We start from the raw sequence: 21257 nt of genomic DNA on the forward strand, positions 1-21257 counted from the left end.
ACTTATCTGAAGCCTTTACCAAAAAAAAAAAAAAAAGTGCTTCAAATTTATAGAGAATAAAACCATGGAAGTCTGTATAAATAATTGTTTACTACCATCACAGATTACAGCAAAGGATGCCTCCATTAAATACTGCTTCATGATACACAGATAATATTGAATTACTATAATAGCTGAATATCACTTCAGGTAAAAATTGTTTCCATATATTTTAAGATATTTTAGTAAAATGACATGCATTTATCCTTTTTAAAACCTTTAAATTAAATTTATGAAGAAGCATTTTAATTCATCCGTCCATACTTATTTCTTATAATTTCTACTTTAGGCCAACAGGCCCTGGTTGCAGTCAAACCCCTCCCCAAAAAATACGATCATCTCACAATTCAGAATCAAGTTCTGAATGAGTATAGGAAACAAAATCCACACAAATTACCTCATGAGACTAATAGTACCGCTGTACTAAATAAAAAAAACTGTCACTTAAGAATATGTGAACTTACCTGTGCATTTGCCTTGCGTTTTTTCTTATCTGGGCTTCCTAGCTGTACACCTGGTCCTCCTAACCCATCCAGTCCACTATCACCACCTAAAAAAAAAAATCCAAATATTTACAGTTGTAAGTATAATCATTTTAAATCTCTTATAGCAATATCTATTATATTTACTCATTAATATGTTAACTATTTTTGTTAGATAAAAGTAATGTTAGGCTTTTTTCTTTAAAGTCTTTCCCATTTTCAGCCTAAACCAGTCATTCATCTGTGCTCTCATATTTATTATTCTTTCAGGGAAACAGGGAGTCTCCTTCCCACATTTGAACCTTCAGTCATCCAGTTTCCTGCCTCTGGGGTTTCTTTTTTTTCTTTTTTTTAAGATTTATTTACTTTTATTTGAAAGTCAGAGTTACACAGAGAGAGGATAGGCAAAGAGAGAGAGAGAGAGAGAGAGAGAGAGGTCTTCCGTCCGACGGTTCACTCCCCAGACAGCCGCAGCTGCACCAATCCGAAGCCAGGAGCCAGGAGCTTCTTCCAGGTCTCCCACGTGGGTGCAGGGTCCCGAGGACTTGGGCCATCTTCTACTGCTATCCTAGGCCATTGCAGAGAGCTGGATTGGAAGAGGAGCAGCCGGGACTAGAACCAGCGCCTATATGCAATGCCTGCGCTTCAGGCCAGGGCATTAACCCGCTGCGCCACAGTGCCAGCCTCATTTTATTTGAGTTTCTAGCCTATCTTTCCAAAGATAATCTAGATAAATTCAAGTACTTGTACAATGTATTTTTGGGGGACCACAAATGATGGTATACTGTAAAGACTAGTTTGTACTTTGCTTTTTTACTTGAAGATCATTCCATTTTACTTGAAGATCATTCCATATTACTACATATAGAATAGCTTTATTCTCTAATAACTGAGTAGTTTTCCATAGTACAATTACACCATAATTCATAAAACTCATTCCCCCTCCTTATTGATGCATGTTTAAATTATTTCCAAATCTTTCTTGTTGCTGCAATGAAAAATCTACGTATAAATGTCTTTATATGCATGTATAAGTAATTTCTAAAACTAAAATTATGGCATCAAAAGTAAATGTCATTAATTTTCAACAATATTACCAAAATGCAACAATGCTTATAAATTATTTTTTCAACAGAATATGATCAAGCAAAGGAAAAGATTGTGAATTTAAGAGGTTAAAACATTTATAAATGCATTTTTGGTCCATCCTAATCAAATTTCTATTATGGAAAATTCTGGACATATATAAAAATAGAAAAGTAAACACCATATGTCCATTAACCAGTTCTAACAACCATCAATACATGGTCAATCTTATCTTCTAAATATGGCTTCCACGGGGCCGGTGCTGTGGCACATTGGTTAAAGCCCTGGCCTGAAGCGCTGGCATTCCATATGGGCCCTGGTTCAAGACCCAGCTGCTCTACTTCCAATCCAGCTCTCTGCTAAGGCCTACAAAAGCAGCAGAAGATGGCCCAAGTCCTCGGGCCCCTGCACCCACACGGGAGACCCGGAAGAAGCTCCTGGCTCCTGGCTTCGGATCAATGCAGCTCTGGCCATTGTGGCCAATTGGGGAGTGAACCATCGGATGGAAGACCTCTCTCTCTCTCTCTGCCTCTCCTCTCTCTGTGTAACTCTGACTTTCAAATAAATAAATAAATCTTTAAAAATAAACAAATAAATATGGCTTCCACTTCGCTTCCTGCCACACTACTTTGAGGCAAATTCCAGATATAATATCATATTTAATAATGTCTAGAAGATTTATTTATCTGAGAGGTAAACACAGTTCAACAAGCCCTAGATGTGGAAACTTCTTCCTGCAGTTATTTCTCCATGTTACTTCAGTTTTTTCTTTGTTCTTCAATACCTATGCAACCCATTTCTTACATAAAATTCTATTATAAATTACATTAAATTATGAGTGTGGTTTATGTTTTCCTGCCTGGAATATTTGATATATTTGAATATTGCTGATTGTAATCCCCTGACCTAGTTTAACAAGTTCATTATTTCCTGTACACTGATAGTTGGATCTAGACTAGAGAACTGATCAGATTTAGGCTCCTGTTTTCTGTAAGACTGCTTCACAGGTGATGGTTTATTCTTCATCAGAAGGCACCTAATTTATGGTTGTTTTTCTCTAACTGTTGTATGAGGGTTTTCAAAAAGTTCATGAAAACAAACACTATGAAAAAAGCATGACTGGATTTCAAAATGTTTTTGTGCCAAAAAAGACTCATCTTTTAATTCATTTATCACTAACTTTTGAAGTACCTTCATGTTAGTTTTACATTGTTATATAACACATTACCACACACTAGGGCACTTAAAACAATGCTCATTTAAGTGAAAGTGGTATGAACACTTCTGAATTAATTCTATTAGACCCGTATTTCCTTGGTACCTAGGTAGGGTAAGGGTAAGGTACGGGTGAGAAAAGGTAAGGTAGGGTAAAAATATAAAACTGCAGACCAACATCTCAGAAATATGAGGGGTGTTCAGAACATTCATAGAAGATGTGTGTTACAAATAAATTTCAAAATTTTTTGCACCAAAATAAGCTTACTTTGTAACTTCATTCAACCATGGATGTTTTGAATTTCCCTCACAGAGATGCAAAACTTGTTAACAAAACAGCAAACCAAATTCAGCAGCACAGTAAAAGGATAATATATCATTACTCAGTAAGATTTTTCCCAGAAATGCAAAGCAGATTCAACATTATGAAAAGCAGTCAATTTAATATGCCACATTAATAAAATAAAGATACCATTTCAGATGCCTGCATCCCATATCAGAGTACCAAGGTTTGAGTCCTGGCTCCACTTCTGATTTCAGCTTCTTGCTAATGCACAACCGGGGAGGCAGCAGTGATGGCACAAATACTTGAGTCCCTGCCACCCACATGGGAGATCCAGATTGAGTTCCTGGATCCTGGCTTTGGCTTGGCCCACAGCTGTTATTGGTATATGGAAAATGAACCAATGGATGGAAGAACTCTGTCTCTCTCACTGCCTTTTAAACAAAAAAATCAAAACAAAATTCTTGATTTAAGAAAATCAGGAGCCGGTGCTATGGCGTAGCGGGTAAAGCTGCCACCTGCAGTGCCGGCATCCCATATGGGCACCAGTTGGAGTCCCGGCTGCTCCACTTCTGATCCAGTTCTCTGCTATGACCAAGGAAGGCAGTAGAAGATGGCCCAAGTCCTCGGGCCTCTGCACCCACGTGGGAGACCTAGAAGAAGCCCCTGGTTCCTGATTTCGGATCCGAGGAGCTCAGACCATTGCGTCCATCTGGGAAGTGAACCACGGATGGAAGACCCCTCTCTCTCTCTTTCTCTCTCTCTCTGCCCCTTGCTTAAGTCTGCCTTTCAAATAAAATAAATAAATCTTTAAAAAAAATTAAAAGAGGTGTGAACACTACAACATGGGAAGCAGTCCATACAGCAGACTCAGAGAAAGACAATTGCTTAAAGTAACACTCTGACCTCAAAATCATCCCTTAAGGCATTCTGGTCTGGCTGAAAGCTCACAAGAGCATTTCATGCATGGAAAGCTAAGACACTGTGGCAAAAAGTGTCCTACACGAAGGACCTCTTTTGTGAGACCCCAGTGGAAAGAAGTGGTCATCAAAGAAGGATATACTTTTCTCTGAAGGGAGGAGAGAATATCCACTTTGCTTATGGCCTTGTCTAAATATTGAAGGAGTTTGTGGATTCAAAAGGCTTGCATAGCCTTGGCAGCTCATGTCCAGAGCCTCGGGTGATCACTGACATCATACATAAGTGTTAATTGTAAATTAACAACAGGAGTCACTATGCACTTACTTTTCATCCAGGATCTCTGTCCTCAAAGAGTTGTATTATGAGAGTTAACAGTAAAATTTGTTCTCAAAGATTTACTTCGTTTTAGTGTATTAAGTGGAGGATATTCTTATGTCTCATAAGTTTTAGATAAGCCTAAGTGCCCAACTCCATTCCTTGTTTCCTTAGGTGCTTCCTCAATTAATGATAAAACTTGTTCTCAAAAAGTATAGTATTGCAAAAATTAAAAGAAAAATAAGAAAGGAAGCAAGAGGAAGGGTGGGAATGAGGAAAAGAGAGAGGATGGGATAGGAAGTGTCATTATGTACTTAAAACTATGTTTGAGATACATGAAATTTGTTTCATTTATATAAATAAAAATAATTTAAACAAAAAAATTCAACAAAATATGAGAAATTGTGAAGAGATGGGAACTTCCTCATCCTGATAAAGGGAATCTATGAAAAACTCACAGCTAACATCATACATAAGGATAAAAGACAGAAAGTTGTCCCTTTAGGATCAAGAACAAGACAAAGATTATGATATTCAATATTATACTAAAAATTCTAGACAAAACTATCAGGCAAGAAAAAGAAACAACAGGCATCAAGATTGGAAAGGAAGATGTAAAATTATCTCTGTTTTCTGAAGGTATGATCTCATATATAGAAAACACTAAAAATTCTCTCTCTCACACACACAAAGACATGTACACACACCTGTATTAAATGAGTTCCACAAGGTTACAGGACACAATTTCAATATTTATGTCTATAAATTAATAATGAATAATCAAAATATCATTAAGAAAAAAATTCCATTTATAACAACATCAAAAAGAATAAAATACATAGGAAAGTAGGATACCAGTTAAGATGCCCATCTCCCACATGCAAATACTGAGGTTCAATACCTTGCTCTGGCTCCTGACTCTAGCTTCCTGTTAATGTAGACTCTGAGAGGCAGCAATGATGGCTCAAATAACTGGGTTCTAGTCACCCACATAAGACCTGGATTGAGTTCCTAGCCCCAGCTTCAGCCAGCCTGGACATTTGGGGAAAACCTAGCATATGGGGATCTCTCTCTCTCTCTCATAAAAAAAAAAAATTTAGTAATAAAATTTGACCAAGGAGGCAAAAATATTCTATATTGCAAATTACAAAATACTGTTGAAAGAAATTAAAGACATAACTAAATGGAAAGACACTCTTTGTTTATGGTTTGGAAGACTAAATATGTTAAGATGGCCATATTCTCCAACCTGACCTATAGATGCACCCCAACACCAGCTGGCACATGACAGATGAGTTCATGCTCATGAGGGTCATATTTATCACAAATAGGTACTATCTTCTCATGTCATGCTTGGTAAACAGATTTTTCAGCTTTGCTTCTGGTAGTGACAACGCCAGAAGACCTTCTCCACAGTTAAGTGTCTGGTCTCCAGGCTTTGTATCTTCAGAAATGCACTTAGAAGTCTTCTCCAAAATGTCTGCCATCTCCCTCAAGTCCTTACAGAAACTCTGGATTCCAAATATCTTGGCATCTTCCACACATCTTTTGGTCCACCTCCTTATGTTTTCACAATCAGCCACTGCTCTCGATATCTTATAGTTAAATACTGGACTTCTATCTCCAATTTCACAGCTTTTAGCAGTAAGGCTCATTCAGTAAGAAAGGGCCCAAACTCACCAGGAGGGTCCTCAGAACTGCAGTTTTCATCAGCGGTTTGTTGGGTAACTGTGCTGAATGGGTGCAGCCATCTTCTGTTCTCCTACATAGTATCTGAGGCCAGGAGGTGCCACACCTGCTGCCAGACGACCCATAGCTACTCCATGGTCATGTTTGCCATTCAAGAGGACTGAGGCAGTGCATATGTACTTATTCCAAGCGAAGAGACCAGAATTTCTTATCTTTTTAGGATTGAATAATTTGGGGCTGGTGTTATAGTGTAGCAGTTTAAGCTGCCACTTGTGATGCCAGCACCCCTTATAGGCCCCAGTTCAAGTACTGGCTGCTCCACTTCTGATCCAGCTCCCTGCTAATGTGCCTGGAAAAGCAGTAGAAGATGGCCCAAGTACTTAAGCCTCTGCCACCCACTAGGAGACCAGGATTGAATTCCAGGATTCTGGCTTCTATCTGACCCAGCCCTGCCAATGTGGCCATTTGGGAAGTGAATCAGCAGATAGAAGATCTTCTCTTTATCATTCTCTGTCTCTGTAAATCTGCCTTTCAAATAAGCATAATAAAATCTTTAAAAAGACTAATTTTCACTGTATGCATAAACTACATTGTGTTTATCCACCTATCTGTTAATCGACACTTGGATTGCTTCCATTTGACTATGGTGAGTAATGTTGCCATGAACATGAGTATACAAGTATCTCCTTGGGATTGGCGCCATGGCTCACTTGGCTAATCCTCCGCCTGCAGCGCCGGCATCCCATATGGGCGCCGGGTTCTAGTCCCGGTTGCTCCTCTTCCAGTCCAGCTCTCTGCTGTGGCCTGAGAGGGCAGTGGAGGATGGCCCAGGTGCTTGGGCGCCTGCATCCATATGGGAGAACAGGAAGAAGCACCTGGCTCCTGGCTTCGGGTTGGCGCAGAGCCAGCCATAGCGGCCATTTGGGGGGTGAACCAATGGAAGGAAGACCTTTCTCTCTGTCTCTCTCTCTCACTGGCTATCTCTATCTGTCAAAAAAAAAAAAAAAAAGAAAGAAAAAAAAAGGCATCTCTTCAAGCCTCGACCTTCAGTTCTTTTGGATGTATTTCCAGAAGTGGAACTGCTAGATCATTATGTTAATACTATTTTCGTTTTTTTGAGAAACCATCATGCTGTCTTCCACACTATGGCTGGCCCCAATAAAAACCTTTTAAAAACCCTGCTGATCGGGGCCAGTGCTGTGGTGTATCAGTGAAGCCATCGCCAATGGTGCCGGCATCCCATATGGGCAATGGTTCAAGTCCCGGCTGCTCCTCTTCTGATCCAGCTCTCTGTTGTGGCCTGGGAAAGCAGCAGAACATGGCCCAAGTCCTTGGGCTCCTGCACCCAGGTGAGACGACCCAGAGGAAGCTCCTGGCTCCTGTTTTCAGATCAGTGCAGCTCTGGCCATTGTGGCCAATTGGGGAGTGAACCAGAGGATGGAAGACCTCTTTCTCTCTCTGCCCTTCCTTCTCTATGTAATTCTTTCAAATAAATAAATCTTTAAAAATAAATAAATAAATAAAACCCTGTTGAGGGGCACAGAGCAAGACTCCTAATACTTCAAAAAAAAAAAAAAAAAAAAAAAAAAAAAAAAAAAAAAGGCCGGCGCCGCGGCTCACTAGGCTGATCCTCCACCTGTGGCATCAGCACTCCATGTTCAAGTCCCAGTTGGGGTGCCAGATTCTGTTCTAGTTGCTCCTCTACCAGTCCAGCTCTCTGCTGTGGCCCGGGAGTGCAGTGGAGGATGGCCCAAGTGCTTGGGCCCTGCACCCACATGGGAGACCAGGAGGAAGCACCTGGGTCCTGGCTTCGGATCAGCGCAGCACCGGCTGCAGCATGCCAGCCGCAGCGGCCATTTGCGGGGTGAACCAATGGAAAAGGAAGACCTTTCTCTCGGTCTCTCTCTCTCACTGTCTAACTCTGCATGTCAAAAAAAAAAAAAAAACAAAAACAAAAACAAAAAAATCTCCTAATAATTGGAAAAGTGTCCTTTGTTCTGGTTAGACATCTAGAACAAAATTAACATTTTCACCTTACTTATACCCCCAAAAAATTCCATATGGAACAAAGATAACTATGAAAATAATTATTATCTTATTCATTTGAAAGGTAGAATTACAAAGAAAGGAGAGGTGGTGAGGGTAGAGAGAGAGAATATCCCATTTGCTGGTTTACTCTCCAGATGCCCACAGTGGCTGGGGCTGGGTAAAGCTGAAACCAGGAAACTGGAACTCCACCCAGGTCTCTCATGTGGGTGGCAGGGCTCCAAGCACTTGGCCATCTTCTGCTGCTTTCCTAGGCACGTTAGCAGGGAATTGGATTTGAAGCAGTGCAGTCAAGACTTCAATTCATGGTCCAATATGGGATGCTGGAGTCTCACATGATAGCTTAATTCCCTGCATGACGATGCCAGCCCCGCAAAGGTAATTTAAAAATGAAGCCATAGGGGCCAACATTGTGGCATAGCATATTAAGCCTTTTGATCTAGGATGCTGGTTAAAGTCCCAGCTGCTCCATGTCTGATCCAGCTCCCTGCTAATGTGGCTGGGAAAGCAGCAGAGGATGGCCCAAAGTGCTTAGGCCCCTGCACCTACATGGGAGACCTGAAAGAAGCTCCAGGCTACTGGCTTCAGCCTGGCCAACCCTTGGCTCTTGCGGCCATTTAGGGAGTGAACCAGCAATGGAAGATCTCTCTGTTTCTCTTCTTCTTTCTATATTCTATAACTCTGCCTTTCAAATAAATAAAAAATAAAGCTTTTTTTTTTTTTTTTTTTTTTTTTGGACAGGCAGAGTTAGACAGTGAAAGAGAGAGAGAGAGACAGAGAGAGAGAGAAAGAGAAAGGTCTTCCTTCCGTTGGTTTACTCCCTAAATGGCCGCCATGGCCAGCACACTGCGCGGATCCGAAGCCAGGAGCCAGGTGCTTCTCCTGGTCTCCCATGCAGGTCCAGGGCCCAAGCACTTGGGCCATTCTCCACTGCCTTCCCGGGCCACAGCAGAGAGCTGGACTGGAAGAGGAGCAACCGGGACAGAATCCGGCGCCCCAACTGGGACTAGAACCCGGGGTGTTGGCACCGCATTCGGAAGATTAGCCTAGTGAGCCGCAGCGCTGGCCCAAAAAATAAAGCTTTTTTCAAAAAAGTTTTTATCTACAGACTCAATGTTATCTCTTTCGAAATTCCAGCATCATTTTTCACAGAAAAAAAATCCTTAAGTTCATATGGAAACACAAAAGACCCTATATAGCCAAAGCAACCTTGGGAAAGACAAAGAAAGGTAGGATATCACACTACCTGGCTTTAAATTATATTACAAAGCTATAAAAATCAAAATAATTGGTATGGGCCAGGAATTTGACACAGCAGTAAAATGCTACTTGGAATGCCTGCATCCTGTATTAGAGTGCCTGGGTTCTAGTCCCAGCTCTACCTCCGATTCCAGTTTTCTACTAATGTGCAACCTGGGAGGCAGCAAAATAATTAAGTATTTGGATCCCTGTCACTCATGTGGGAGAACCAGGTTGAGTTCAGTCTCATATTATGGGGATTTCAGGGAGTGAACCATAACATGGAAGATCTCTCTCTCCCTCTGTTTCTTCCTCTCCTTCTCTTTCAAATAAAAATTATGTTTTAAAAAAATCAGTATGGTACTGGCATAAAACAGACTAATGGAACACAACCCAGAATCCAGAAATAAGTTCACACATAAATGAGTTAACTGATACTTGACAAGAGCACCAAGAATACATAATGGAGAAAGTCTCTTCAACAAACGGTGCTGTGAAATTCAAAAGCTACATGCCAAAGAATTAAACTGGATCCCTATTTTATTCCACTAAGAAAAATCAATTCAAAATGGATTAAAGACTTAAATGTAAGACTCAGATCAGGGGCTAGCGCTGTGGTTTAGCATGTAAAGCTGCAGCCTGCAGTGCTGGCATCCCATGTGGGCACCAGTTCAAGTCCCGGCTGTACCACTTCTGATCCAGCTACCTGCTGAAGCCTGGGAGGGCAGCAGAAGATGGCCCAAGTCATTGGGCCCCTGCATCCAGGTGGGAGATCCGGAAGAAGCTCCTAGCTCCTGGTTTCGGATTGGTGCAGCTCTGGCCGTTGCAGCCATCTTGGGAGTAAACCGGTGGATGGAACTCCTCCCCCGCCTTTACCTCTCTGTAACTCTGCTTTTCAAATAAATAAATAAATAAAATATAAATAAATAAACAAAAATAAGAAGAAAGACTGAGACTATAAAACTTCTAGAAGAAAACATAGGAGAAAAGTTCACTGACACTGTGATCCTGGCAATGACTTTTTGGATAAGAGAAAGCAAAAATAAGTAAGTGGGAATATATCCTACTAAAAAGCTTCTGCACAGCAAACAAAAATTGAAAAGAGAACTAACAAAACTGGAGAAAATACTTATAAACAACTCATATATCTGATAAGGGCTGGTATCAAAATATATAAGGTATTCATATAATTTATTAGCAAAAATTCAAATGATTAAAAAATGTGGAATTATCTAAACGGACATTATTCCAACAACAGTTGGAGGTATTTGAAAAGGTGCTTGCATCACTGATCATCAGAGAAATGCAATCAAAACCACAAAGAGAAATAACCTCATACATGTTGGAATGGCTATTACAAAAAAGACAAGAGATAATAAGTGGTGGCAAGGATATAGAGAAAATGGAAACTCATGCACTGCTGCTGTGAATGTAAATTGACAGAGTCATTATGGAAAACGTTTTGAAGATTCTTCAAGAAATTGAAAACAGAAAAGCTGTATGATTCAGCAATGCAACTTCTGGGTATACATCTGAAGGAAATGAAATTGGTGTCTCAAAGAGATACTTGCATTCCCACGTTCATCACATCATTATACATAACAGCCAATACACAGAAAAAAGCAATGTTCATTGACAAATGAAAGGATAAAGAAATTGTGGTGTGTGGGTATACGATATACAAAGATGCATGTATCTATAAGGACAGAAGATATTTATCCACAGTATTAATCTAATGGTGAATGTTTACTGTGCATCAAATGTTACATTAAGCATATTTATGTATTATTTCATTTGATCTTCAAAGAATCCTATGGTTATACCCATTTCATAGATGACAAAAGAGAGGTTCAGATTTAACCCATTACGGTCATCATCCTATCTATAGGACATTTATAAAGATTTAAATTGGGGTTTGGTGCTGTGGCATAGTAGGCCAAGCCTCTGCCTGCAACACAAGCATCCAATATAGGCACCGGTTCGTGTGCCAGCTGCGCCTCTTTCAATCCAGCTCTCTGCTAATGGCCTAGGAAAGCCATGGAAGATGGCCCAAGTGCTTGGGCCTCTGCATCCATGTGGGAGACTCAAAGCAAACTCATGGCTCCTGGCTTCAGCCTGGCCCAGCATTGGCTGTTGTGGTCATTTCGGGGAGTGAACTAGTGGACAGAAGACATTTCTCTCTGTTTCTCCCTCTCTCTGAAACTCTACCTCTAAAATAAATAAAGATTGAAACTGAGTTGCCAGCACTGCGGCATAGCATGTAAAGCCACCACCTGCAGTGCTAGCATCCCATATGGGCGCCAGTTTGAGACCCAGATGCTGCACTTCCAATCCAGCTCTCCGCTATGGCCTGGGAAAGCAGTGGAATATGGCCTTGCACCCACACAGAGACCTGGCTCCTAGCTTCAGATTGGCCCACCTCTGGCCATTGTGGCCATTTGGGGAGTGAACCAGCAGATGGAAGTTCTCTCTGCCTTTGCCTCTCTGTAACTCTGCCTTTCAAATAAAAAAATAAATCTTTAAAAAAAACTTAAATTGAGCAATAAATACACCATTTATGGTAACTTTAAATAAACTTGGAATTTAACAGGTAAACTAACTTGATCAGAGTCAAACAGCTGGGTCATTCTGACTCAAAAGCCTATGTATAAAATTTTTTAACGATATGCAGAGTTCTAAAACTCTAGTGTATATAAAAATTGCCCAAAATATTTTTTTAAAACAGATTCCTAAATCTTAATCTCAGCAAATGTGATTCGGCATTTCTGGGATAAAGCCCACAAATGTGGATTTCTATTCCTCAGGTAATACAGATGCTTTCTTGTCCATATGTTACTCAGCTAACCACATGTTGAGTAGCAATGTACAATTCTATCCCTAGTAGGCTATACCAGCTTCCTTTTCTGAGCTATATGACAAATACTGTAGTAGATACTAAAAAAAAAGTCACTCTGGGAGGAGATATTTGGCCTAGCAGTTAAGACACTACTTGGGATGTCTGCATCCTACAAAAGAGTGCCTCTTCAAGCAGTGGCTCTGCTCCCAACTGCAGCTTCCAGCTAATGTGCATACCCTGGGAAGCAGCAGATGACACAAGTGGTTGTGTCCCTGCCACTCATAAGGGAGTTCTGGACTGAGTTCCTGGCTCCCAGTTATGATTTGGCCCAACCCTGGCTATTGCAGGCATTTGATGAACAAAACAGCACTGGGAGTTATTTGTCCCTCTCTCTGCCTCACACAAAAAAAATTATTTTATTTTTAAAGTCAGAGAGATCTTCCATCCACTGATTCACTTCCCAGATGGACACAATGGCCTGGGATGGGCCAGGCCAAAGCCAGGAGCTTCATCTAGGTTTCCCCATGTGGGTGGTAGGGGTCTAAGAACTTAAGCCATCTTCCAACTGCTTTTCTCAGGCCATAAGTAGGGAACTGGATCAGAAGTGGAGCAACGGGGACTCAAATTGGCACCCATATGAGATGCCGGCATCACAGGTGGTGGCTTTACCTGTTACGCCACAATGCCGGCCCCAACAAAAAAAATTTTAATAACTTTGTTTTTATAGGCAATAGACACATTCATTACAAAGAAGGATAAGCCATGCATATAGATAAAAAGAAAAAAAATATTACTCTGCCACTCAAACACAACATTCTATATTTTGCTAGACCTGTCAAATTGTGCCAACAGGAGGTTCTATAAGAAAACTGCAAGACTGGAGGAAAATTAAGAAGATGCTCCTCTTGTCCCTCGTGGCAACCTAGCCTCATTTCTACTGCCCTCCAGTGGTAGTTTATTCCCAGTCACAGTAGTTCCAGTATTTAAATCTAATTTGCAGTATTTCCAACACTTGGAAAGCAGTACTCCTTTCTCAGAGATCTGAGCTTATTTGTTTATTTTTAGTCTGCAAATATTTTCTTCCATCCTGTCAGCTGCCTCTTCACCCTACTGAGTGTTTCTTCTGCACTGAAGAAGCTTCTCGTCTTGGTGTAACCCCATTTGTTTATTTTGTCTTTGATTGCCTGTGCTTCTGGGGTCTTTTCCAAGAAGTCTTTGCCTATGCCAATGTCTTGGAGGTTTCCCTAATGTATTCCTCTAGTAATTTGATGGTCTCAGGTCATAGATTCAGACCCTTGATCCATTTTGAGTTTATTTTTGTACAAGGTTTAAGGTAGAGGTCTTTTTCATACTTTTGCATGCAGAGATTCAATCTTCCCAGCACCACTTGTTGAAGACAGTGTCCTTGATCCAGGGATTAATTTTAGCTCCTTTGTCAAAGATTAGTTGGTTATAGATGTGTGGATTGACTTCTGGAGTTTCTATTCTGTTCCATTTTTGTACCAGTAACAGATTGCTTTGATTATAACTGCCCTGTAATATGTCTTGAAATCTGGTATTGTAATGCCTATGGCTTTGTTTTTGTTGTATAAGATTGCTTTAGCTATTCAGGATGTCTCATGTTTCCATATTAACCTTAGCATCATTTTTTTTTTTAGGTCTGAGAAGAATGTCTTTGGTATTTTGATTAGGATCTCATTGAATCTGTAAACTGCTTTCAGTAGTGTGGACATTTTGATGACATTAATTCTTCCAATCCACAAACTTGGAAGATTTTACCATTTTTTATGTCTTCTTCCATTTCTTTAATGTTTTGTAATTTTCATCAGAGATCTTTCATCTTCTTGGTTAAACGTACTCCAAGGTATTTAATTTTTTTCTGCAGCTATTCAAATGGGATTGATCTTAGAAGTTTTTTCTCAGCCTTGACATTGTCTGTGTACAGAAAATTTATTGATTTGTATGTGTTAATTTTATATCCTGTCACTTTACCCAACTCTTTTATGAGTTCCAATAGCCTCTTTGTGGAGTCTTTTGGATCCCCTATATATAGAATCATGTCATCTGCAAATAGGGATAGTTTGACTTCTTCCTTTCCAATTTGTATCCCTTTGATTTCTTTTTCTTGCCTAATGGCTCTGGCTAAAGCTTCTGGGACTATATTGAATAGCAGTGGTTAGAGGAGGCATCCTTGTCTGGTTCCAGAGCTTAGTGGAAATACTTCCAACTTTTCCCTATTCAATAAGATGCTGGCTATGAGTTTGTCATAAATCACCTTAATTGTGTTGAGGAATGTGCCTTCTATACCCAATTTGCTTAAGGTTTTCATCATGAAAGCATGTTGTATTTTATCATCCGTTGAGGTAATCACTTGTTTTTTGTTCTTCAGTTTGTTACTGTGATGTATTGCCTTTATTGATTTGCAAATTTTGATCCAACCCTGTATTATTTATTTATTTTTTAAAAGTCTTTTATTTATTTGAGAAGTAGAGTTACAGAGAGAGGGAGAGACAGAGAGAAAGGTCTTCCAACTGCTGGCTTACTTCCCAGATGCCTGAATGGCCAGAGCTGTACTGATCCAAAGCCAGGAGCTAGGAGCTTCATACTGGTTTCCCATGTGGGTGCAGGGGCCCAAGCACTTGGGCCATCTTCCACTGTTTTCCCAGGCCATAGCAGAGAGCTGGATCAGAAGAGAAGCCAGAACTTGAACTGGCACCCATATGGGATTCTGATGTTGCAGGAGAAGGCTTAGCCCACTATGCCACAGCACCAGCTCCCATTTATCTATTTATTTTATTTTATTTATTATTATTTTTTTTGACAGGCAGAGTTAGACAGTGAGAGAGAGAGACAGAGAGAAAGGTCTTCCTTCTGTTGGTTCACCCCCCAAATGGTTGCTACAGCTGGTGCGCTGCGCCGATCCAAAGCCAGGAGCCAGGTGCTTCCTCCTGGTCTCCCATGTAGGTGCAGGGCCCAAGCACTTGGGCCATCCTCCACTGCCTTCCCGGGCCACAGCAGAGAGCTGGACTGGAAGAGGAGCAACCAGGACAGAACCGGCACCCCAACTGGGACTAGAACCCGGAGTACTGGAACTGCAGGCGGATGATTAGCCTAGTGAGCCACAGCACCGGCCTATTTATTTTTTTAAAAGACTTAAGAAGCCAGAGTCATGGCATAGCATGTGAAGCTGCCACCTGCAACATCGGTATCCCATAGGAGCACTGGTTCGTGATCTGGCTGCTCAAGTTTCAATCCAGTTCTCTGTTAATGGCCTGAGAAAAGCAGCAGAGAAAGGCCCAAGTATCTGGGTCCCTGGCACCCATGTGGGAGAACCTGAAGAAGCTCCTGGATTCAGCCTGGCCTGGCTCACCCATGGTCATTGTGGGCATTGGGGACAAACAAGCATATGAAAAGATCTCTCCTTGTGTAACTCTGACTTTCAAATGAATAAATAAGTCATAAAAAGAAAATTATTTGAAAGGCAGTGCCGGCTTTAGTTACTATATGGAAGCCAGTACAAGCCCTGGCTGCTCGTCTTTCAATCCAGCTCTTTGCTATGGTCTGGGAAAGAGGTAGGTGGCCCAAGTCCTTGGGCCCCTGCACCCATATGAGAGACCCAGAAGAAGCTCCTGGGTCCTGGCTTTGTATCGGCCCAGCTCCAGCCATTGTGGCCATTTGGGGGAGTGAACCAGTGGATGGAAGACCTCTCTCTCTCTCTCTCTAACTCTGCCTTTCAAATAAATAACTAAATCTTAAAAAAAAAAAAAAGACACAGAGAGGTCTTCCATTCATGGGTTTACTCTCTAAATGCCCACAATAACCAGACTGAACAAGGCAACCAGAAATTCAGAACTCCATTTGGGTCTCCCAAGTACTTCAGCCATCATCTGCTACCTTCCAGGATGACACATTAGCAAGAAGCTGCATAGGAAGCAAAGGCAGGATTCAAACTCATACAGCAATTTGGGATGTGAATATTCCCAGCAGCATCTCAACAACTGTGCCACAACACCCACCCAGAGATATGAATTTAAACACTACAGGCTCCTGAGTTTATATACTTTAATAATTCTAACTTCTTTCTTCACCCAACAACCTTAGGGATAGTAGCTGCTTCCCAGTTTCTACCTCAGTGAAAACTTCGGTATCTTATTTTAGCCAGTTCAATATCTATTAACAATATTTAATATTAAATTCTTTGTTAAAAGTAACTGATACAGTTTCTGTCTCTGGACCAGATTCTGAATAATATACAAGGCTGGGTCAGGCTAAAATCAGGAGCCAGGCATTTCTTCCAGGTCTCCCACATGCATGCTAGGGTCCCAAACACTTGGGCCACCTTATGCTGCTTTTCCAGGTGCATCAACAGGGAGCTGGATAGGATGTGGACTTGAACTAATGCCCATATGGGATTCTGGCATTGCAGACAGCCATTTTACCTGCCACAATGCTGGCCCATAATCTCACATTTTTAAAAAGATTTATTTATTTATTTAAAAGGCAGAGTTAAGGAGAACCAGAGGCAGGGAGGGAGGGAGGGAGGGAGAGAGAGAGAGAAAGTCTTCCATCCTTCCAAACTCTGGTTCACTCCCTAAATGGCTGCAACAGCCAGAGCTGGGCTGATCGAAGCTGGGAACCAGTCGCTTCTTCCGGGTATCCCATGCAGGTGCAGGGGCCCAAAGACTTGGGCCATCTTCTACTGCTTTCCCAGGCCATAGCAGAGAGCTTGATTGGAAGTGGCGCAGCCAGGACTCGAACCGGCACCATATGGTGGCACCTTAATCTCACATTTTATTCTACTTTTTCTTCCCATTTAGGAGGGTATTTTTTTTTTTTTAAAGATTTACTCATTTTTAAGTCAAAGTTACAAAGAGACAGAGGTAAACAGAGATAGAGATATTTGCCATATGCTGGTTCACTCCCCAAATGGCCACAATAGCTGGAGCTGGGCCAATCCGAAGCCAGGAACCAGGGGCTTCTTCTGGGTCTCCCACATGGGTAAAGGGGCCCAAGTTCTTGGGCCATCCTCCTCTGCTTTCCCAGGTGCATTAGCAAGGAGCTGGATTGGAAGTGGAGCAGTCGGGACTTGAACCGGAACCCATATGCAATGCCAGCACTGTAGGTGGCAGCTTTTCCCACTATGCCACCATTCTGGCCTCCAGGGTATTTTCTATCTCTAGATTAAATTATGTTTATTTCCGGTTGACTTTTTAAACATTTATTTATTTACTTGAAAGGCAGAGGTAGAGAGGGACAAAGGGACACAGAACGATCTTCCATCTGCTGGTTCATTCCCCAAATGGCCATGATAGCCAGGTCTGGGCCAAGCTGTAGTCAGAGGCTAGGAACTTCATCCTGGTCTCCCACATGGATGGCAGGTGCCTCCTTCTGTTGCTCTCCTATGAGTATTAATCAGAAGCTGAATTGGAAGGGAAGCAGGCAGGCCTTCAACAGGCACTCTGATACGTCAGCACTGAATAAGAGGTGGCTTAACCTGCTGCGCCATAACACTAGCTTCCTTGGGTTGACTTTTTTTTTTTTTTAAAGATTTTGTTATTTATTTGAGAGGCAGAATTACAGAGATAGGGAGAGACAGAGAGAAAGAGAGGTCTTCCACTGGTTTACTCCCCAAATGGCCGTAATAGCTGGAGCCAGCTGGGTAGGAAGAGGAGCAGCCAGGACTTGAACCGGCGCCCATATGGGATTCCAGCACTGCAGGTGGAAGCTTATCCCATTACACCATAGTGCCAGCTTGAGTTGACTTTTAAAATTACATCTTTCAATACTTTTTCTGTTCTTTTTGCTGAGAACTCTAGTTCAGCAGCACTAATTTATCATTGTGTTAGAGAAAAAAATTTTTAAGACATTAAATATATGAAACACAGAGTTACAGAGAGAGAGGAAGAGACAGAGAAAGGGTTCTTCTGGTTCACTTCTCAAATAGCCAACAACAGCCAGGGCTCGGTCTAGCTAAAGCTAGGAGCATGGAACTCCATCCAGGTCTCCCACATGGGTGGCAGGAGCCCAAGTACACAACTACTTTCTGCTAATTTCCCAGGATCATTAGCAGGAAGCTGGATTGGAAGTGGAGCAGCTGAGAAAAACCGACACTCACGTGAGATGCTAGCATTGCATATAGTGGCTTAACCTGTGCCACAATGCTGGCCCCTAGAGAAACTTTTTTATTTCACATGTATTAGATAGCTCCTCTGACTTTACTTTTTGTCCTTTCATCGGCAGTTAACATTATATTTCTCAGTCTTCTCTATTCTATTCCTTATTTCTAATATTTTAATTGTTTAGTAATTTGGATTTTTTATTAAGTAATTTAATTGAAAGCCAGAGTGGCAGAGACAGATAGAGATCTTTCATCTGCTGGTTCACGAATGACTGCAACAGCTGGGGCAGGGCCAAGCCAATGAATGCTAGGAATCTAGAACTCAATCTGGATCTTCCATGTGGGTTACAGGGACAAGTATTTGAGCCATTATTTGAGCCATAAGCTGCTACCTCCCAGAATGCACATTAGCAGGATGTTGGGTTAGAATCAGAGTAGGAGGGGCCAGCGCTGTGGCATAGTGGATAAAACCACCACCTGTAATGTTGGCATCCCCAAAGGCGCCGGTTTGAGTCTTGGCTGCTCCACTTCTGATCCATCTCTCTGCTGTGGACTGGGAAAGCAGCAGAAGATAGGCCAAGTCCTTAGGCCCCTGCACCCACATGTGGGACCTAGAAGAAGCTCCTGGCCCCTGGCTTCGGATCAGCATAGCTCTGGCCATATGGTCATTTGTGGAATGAACCAGCGGGTGGAAGACCTCTCTCTCTCTCTCCCCGTCTTTCTACTCTGCCTTTCAAATAATAAATAAATCGTTAAAAACAAAAAGTGATTAAAAAAAAAAAAAAAAGCAGAGTAGGGACTAGAACCCTGGCACTCTGAAACAGAATTCGGGAATTCCAAACAGATTCTTAACCTCTGCACCAAACACCCACCTCAATAATTTGTTTTAATCCTAAATTTGTCTCCTTGGGCTTATAATTACCTTTCATCTCATTTTGTTATAATATCTTGTCTATGAGCTCTGAATGCATATTCCTAATAAATTATCAGTTGAAGCATGTGTGAGTACAATAGGAGTCTTTCTGTCTTCTGCATGCAGTTTCTTTCTTCCTTCCTTTTGTGAAGTCAATTACTTTGCTTTAGTATGCTTGCATAGCTGTCATTCTTTTATTTTTCTTTCCTGTGTTTGCATAGCTTTGTCCAGACCTTTTATTTGTCACATGGGTGACATTTTTAACTCCTTTTCTTCACATTTCAGATTGTTTGCTTCGTTTAGGTGGTACGCAGAATCCATTGAGAAAATTATGTGGTTTTTCTTTTTTATTTTAATGTTGAATTCACCCTAATATTCCTAGAATAAACACAACTTACTCATTTTTATGTGAATCTTTACTTATACTAGTGAGTCAGATTAGACTATTAGGTTTCTTTGAACTATCCAGACTTCTAATGCCCAAGTTTTACCTAGTTAGGAGGTATAGTAATCTATTCCCATGGCAGGGGATTGAGAGGAGGGTGAGGGGCGTATCTAATTTCCCTATCCCTTGATTCAGTTTGTCTTCCTGGTTCCTTTTCTTTTGTCCAGATCTTTATTTTTATTTTTTTTTTCTATTTCACTCTTTTTTTTCCCAATAAAGGAATGAGAATACTACTCATTTAATTTGCTTCTCTCCAAGATTGGGTTTATTTGAGAATTCTCAGTACTTTTACTGAGATCCAGTTCACTCCTCAAGGTCACTTATTAAAATGTGACAGTTCAGATTTGACTAAGCTTATTACCTTCTTATAAAATGCATAGTGGCCCATCTAAAATGAACTGATGATTGCAGTTTAAAAGTCTTTATGAAGACATACTGAGCAGACAAATGTGTTGTTCTTGCATCTGAATACCTAGAGATTCTGATGAGTCTTGTATGGAAAAAGAATTAGAATGATCTGAGAGATCAAATAATAAAGTGGTTATATAAATAAGCCAATATGTCAAGCTTCAAAGTATCTTAACATCTGTTATGAGTATTTCATCTTACCAAAAGTATAAATAAAACACATAATTCCTAAAAATAAAATTATTAATAATCTCTAATATATAATCAAATATATCTGAATTACTAGTCACAAAATTCTTTTTTTAATTTTTAAAAAATATTTATCTATCCATTTGAAAGTCAGAGTTACACACAGAGAGAGGGAAAGGCAGAGAGAGAGAGAGGTCCTCCATCCACTGGTTCTCTCCCCGGCTGGCCACAACAGCCAGAGCTGTGCTGATCCGAATCCAAGACCCAGGAGCTTCTTCCGGCTCCCCCAAGCGGGTGCAGGAACCCAAAGACCTGGACCATCTTGTTCTGCTTTCCCAGGCCATAGCAGAAAGCTGAATCGGAAGTGGAGCAGCCGGGACTCGAACTGGTGCCCACATGGGATGCCAGAACTGCAGGTGGCGGCTTTACTCGCCATGCCACAGCGCCAGCCCCAGTCACAATATTTTTTTTTTTTTTTTGACAGGCAGAGTGGACAGTGAGAGAGAGAGACAGAGAGAAAGGTCTTCCTTTGCCATTGGTTCACCCTCCAATGGCCGCCGCGGCCAGCATGCTGCAGCCTGCGCACCACGCTGATCCAAAGCCAGGAGCCAGGTGCTTCTCCGGGTCTCCCAAGCGGGTGCAGGGCCCAAGGACCTGGGCCTTCCTCCACTGCACTCCTGGGCCACAGCAGAGAGCTGGTCAGGAAGAGGGGCATCCGGGACAGGACCGGTGCCCCGACCGGGACTAGAACTCAGGTTGCCGGCGCCGCAGGCGGAGGATTAGCCTAGTGAGCCGTGGCGCTGGCCCCACAATATTCTTAAGAATACTGAGGAACTATAATTTTAAATTAAAAAGCTGTAATTTCAAAATGGACAAAATGTACTCTTAATGGTATCTACTGTCTCTGCTCACTTTCCAGAAATCAAAGTTTCTTGTAAACTCTGAAAACTCTGATAGTTGGAACTATTTTTTTTAAAGATTTATTTATTTGAAAGGCAGAGATACAGACAGATACAGGTTTTCCATTCATTGG

At 41.4% G+C, this 21257-nt stretch overlaps 1 protein-coding gene and 1 pseudogene across 1 annotated transcript in view; both read right to left on the reverse strand.

The window, feature by feature from the left end:
- The window catches only part of PYGO1 (pygopus family PHD finger 1), a 51531-nt gene that overhangs the window by 8421 nt on the left and 21853 nt on the right, over window positions 1–21257 (reverse strand). The window contains exon 2 of the mRNA XM_062205951.1: window positions 504–589. Coding sequence (XP_062061935.1) covers window positions 504–589 — 86 coding nt within the window. The remainder of the gene's footprint in view (window positions 1–503; window positions 590–21257) is intronic.
- Window positions 5596–11942, reverse strand: LOC133769729 (grpE protein homolog 2, mitochondrial-like; annotated as a pseudogene).

This window comes from Lepus europaeus, chromosome 11, assembly GCF_033115175.1.
Source record: "Lepus europaeus isolate LE1 chromosome 11, mLepTim1.pri, whole genome shotgun sequence".
Lineage (NCBI taxonomy): Eukaryota > Metazoa > Chordata > Mammalia > Lagomorpha > Leporidae > Lepus > Lepus europaeus.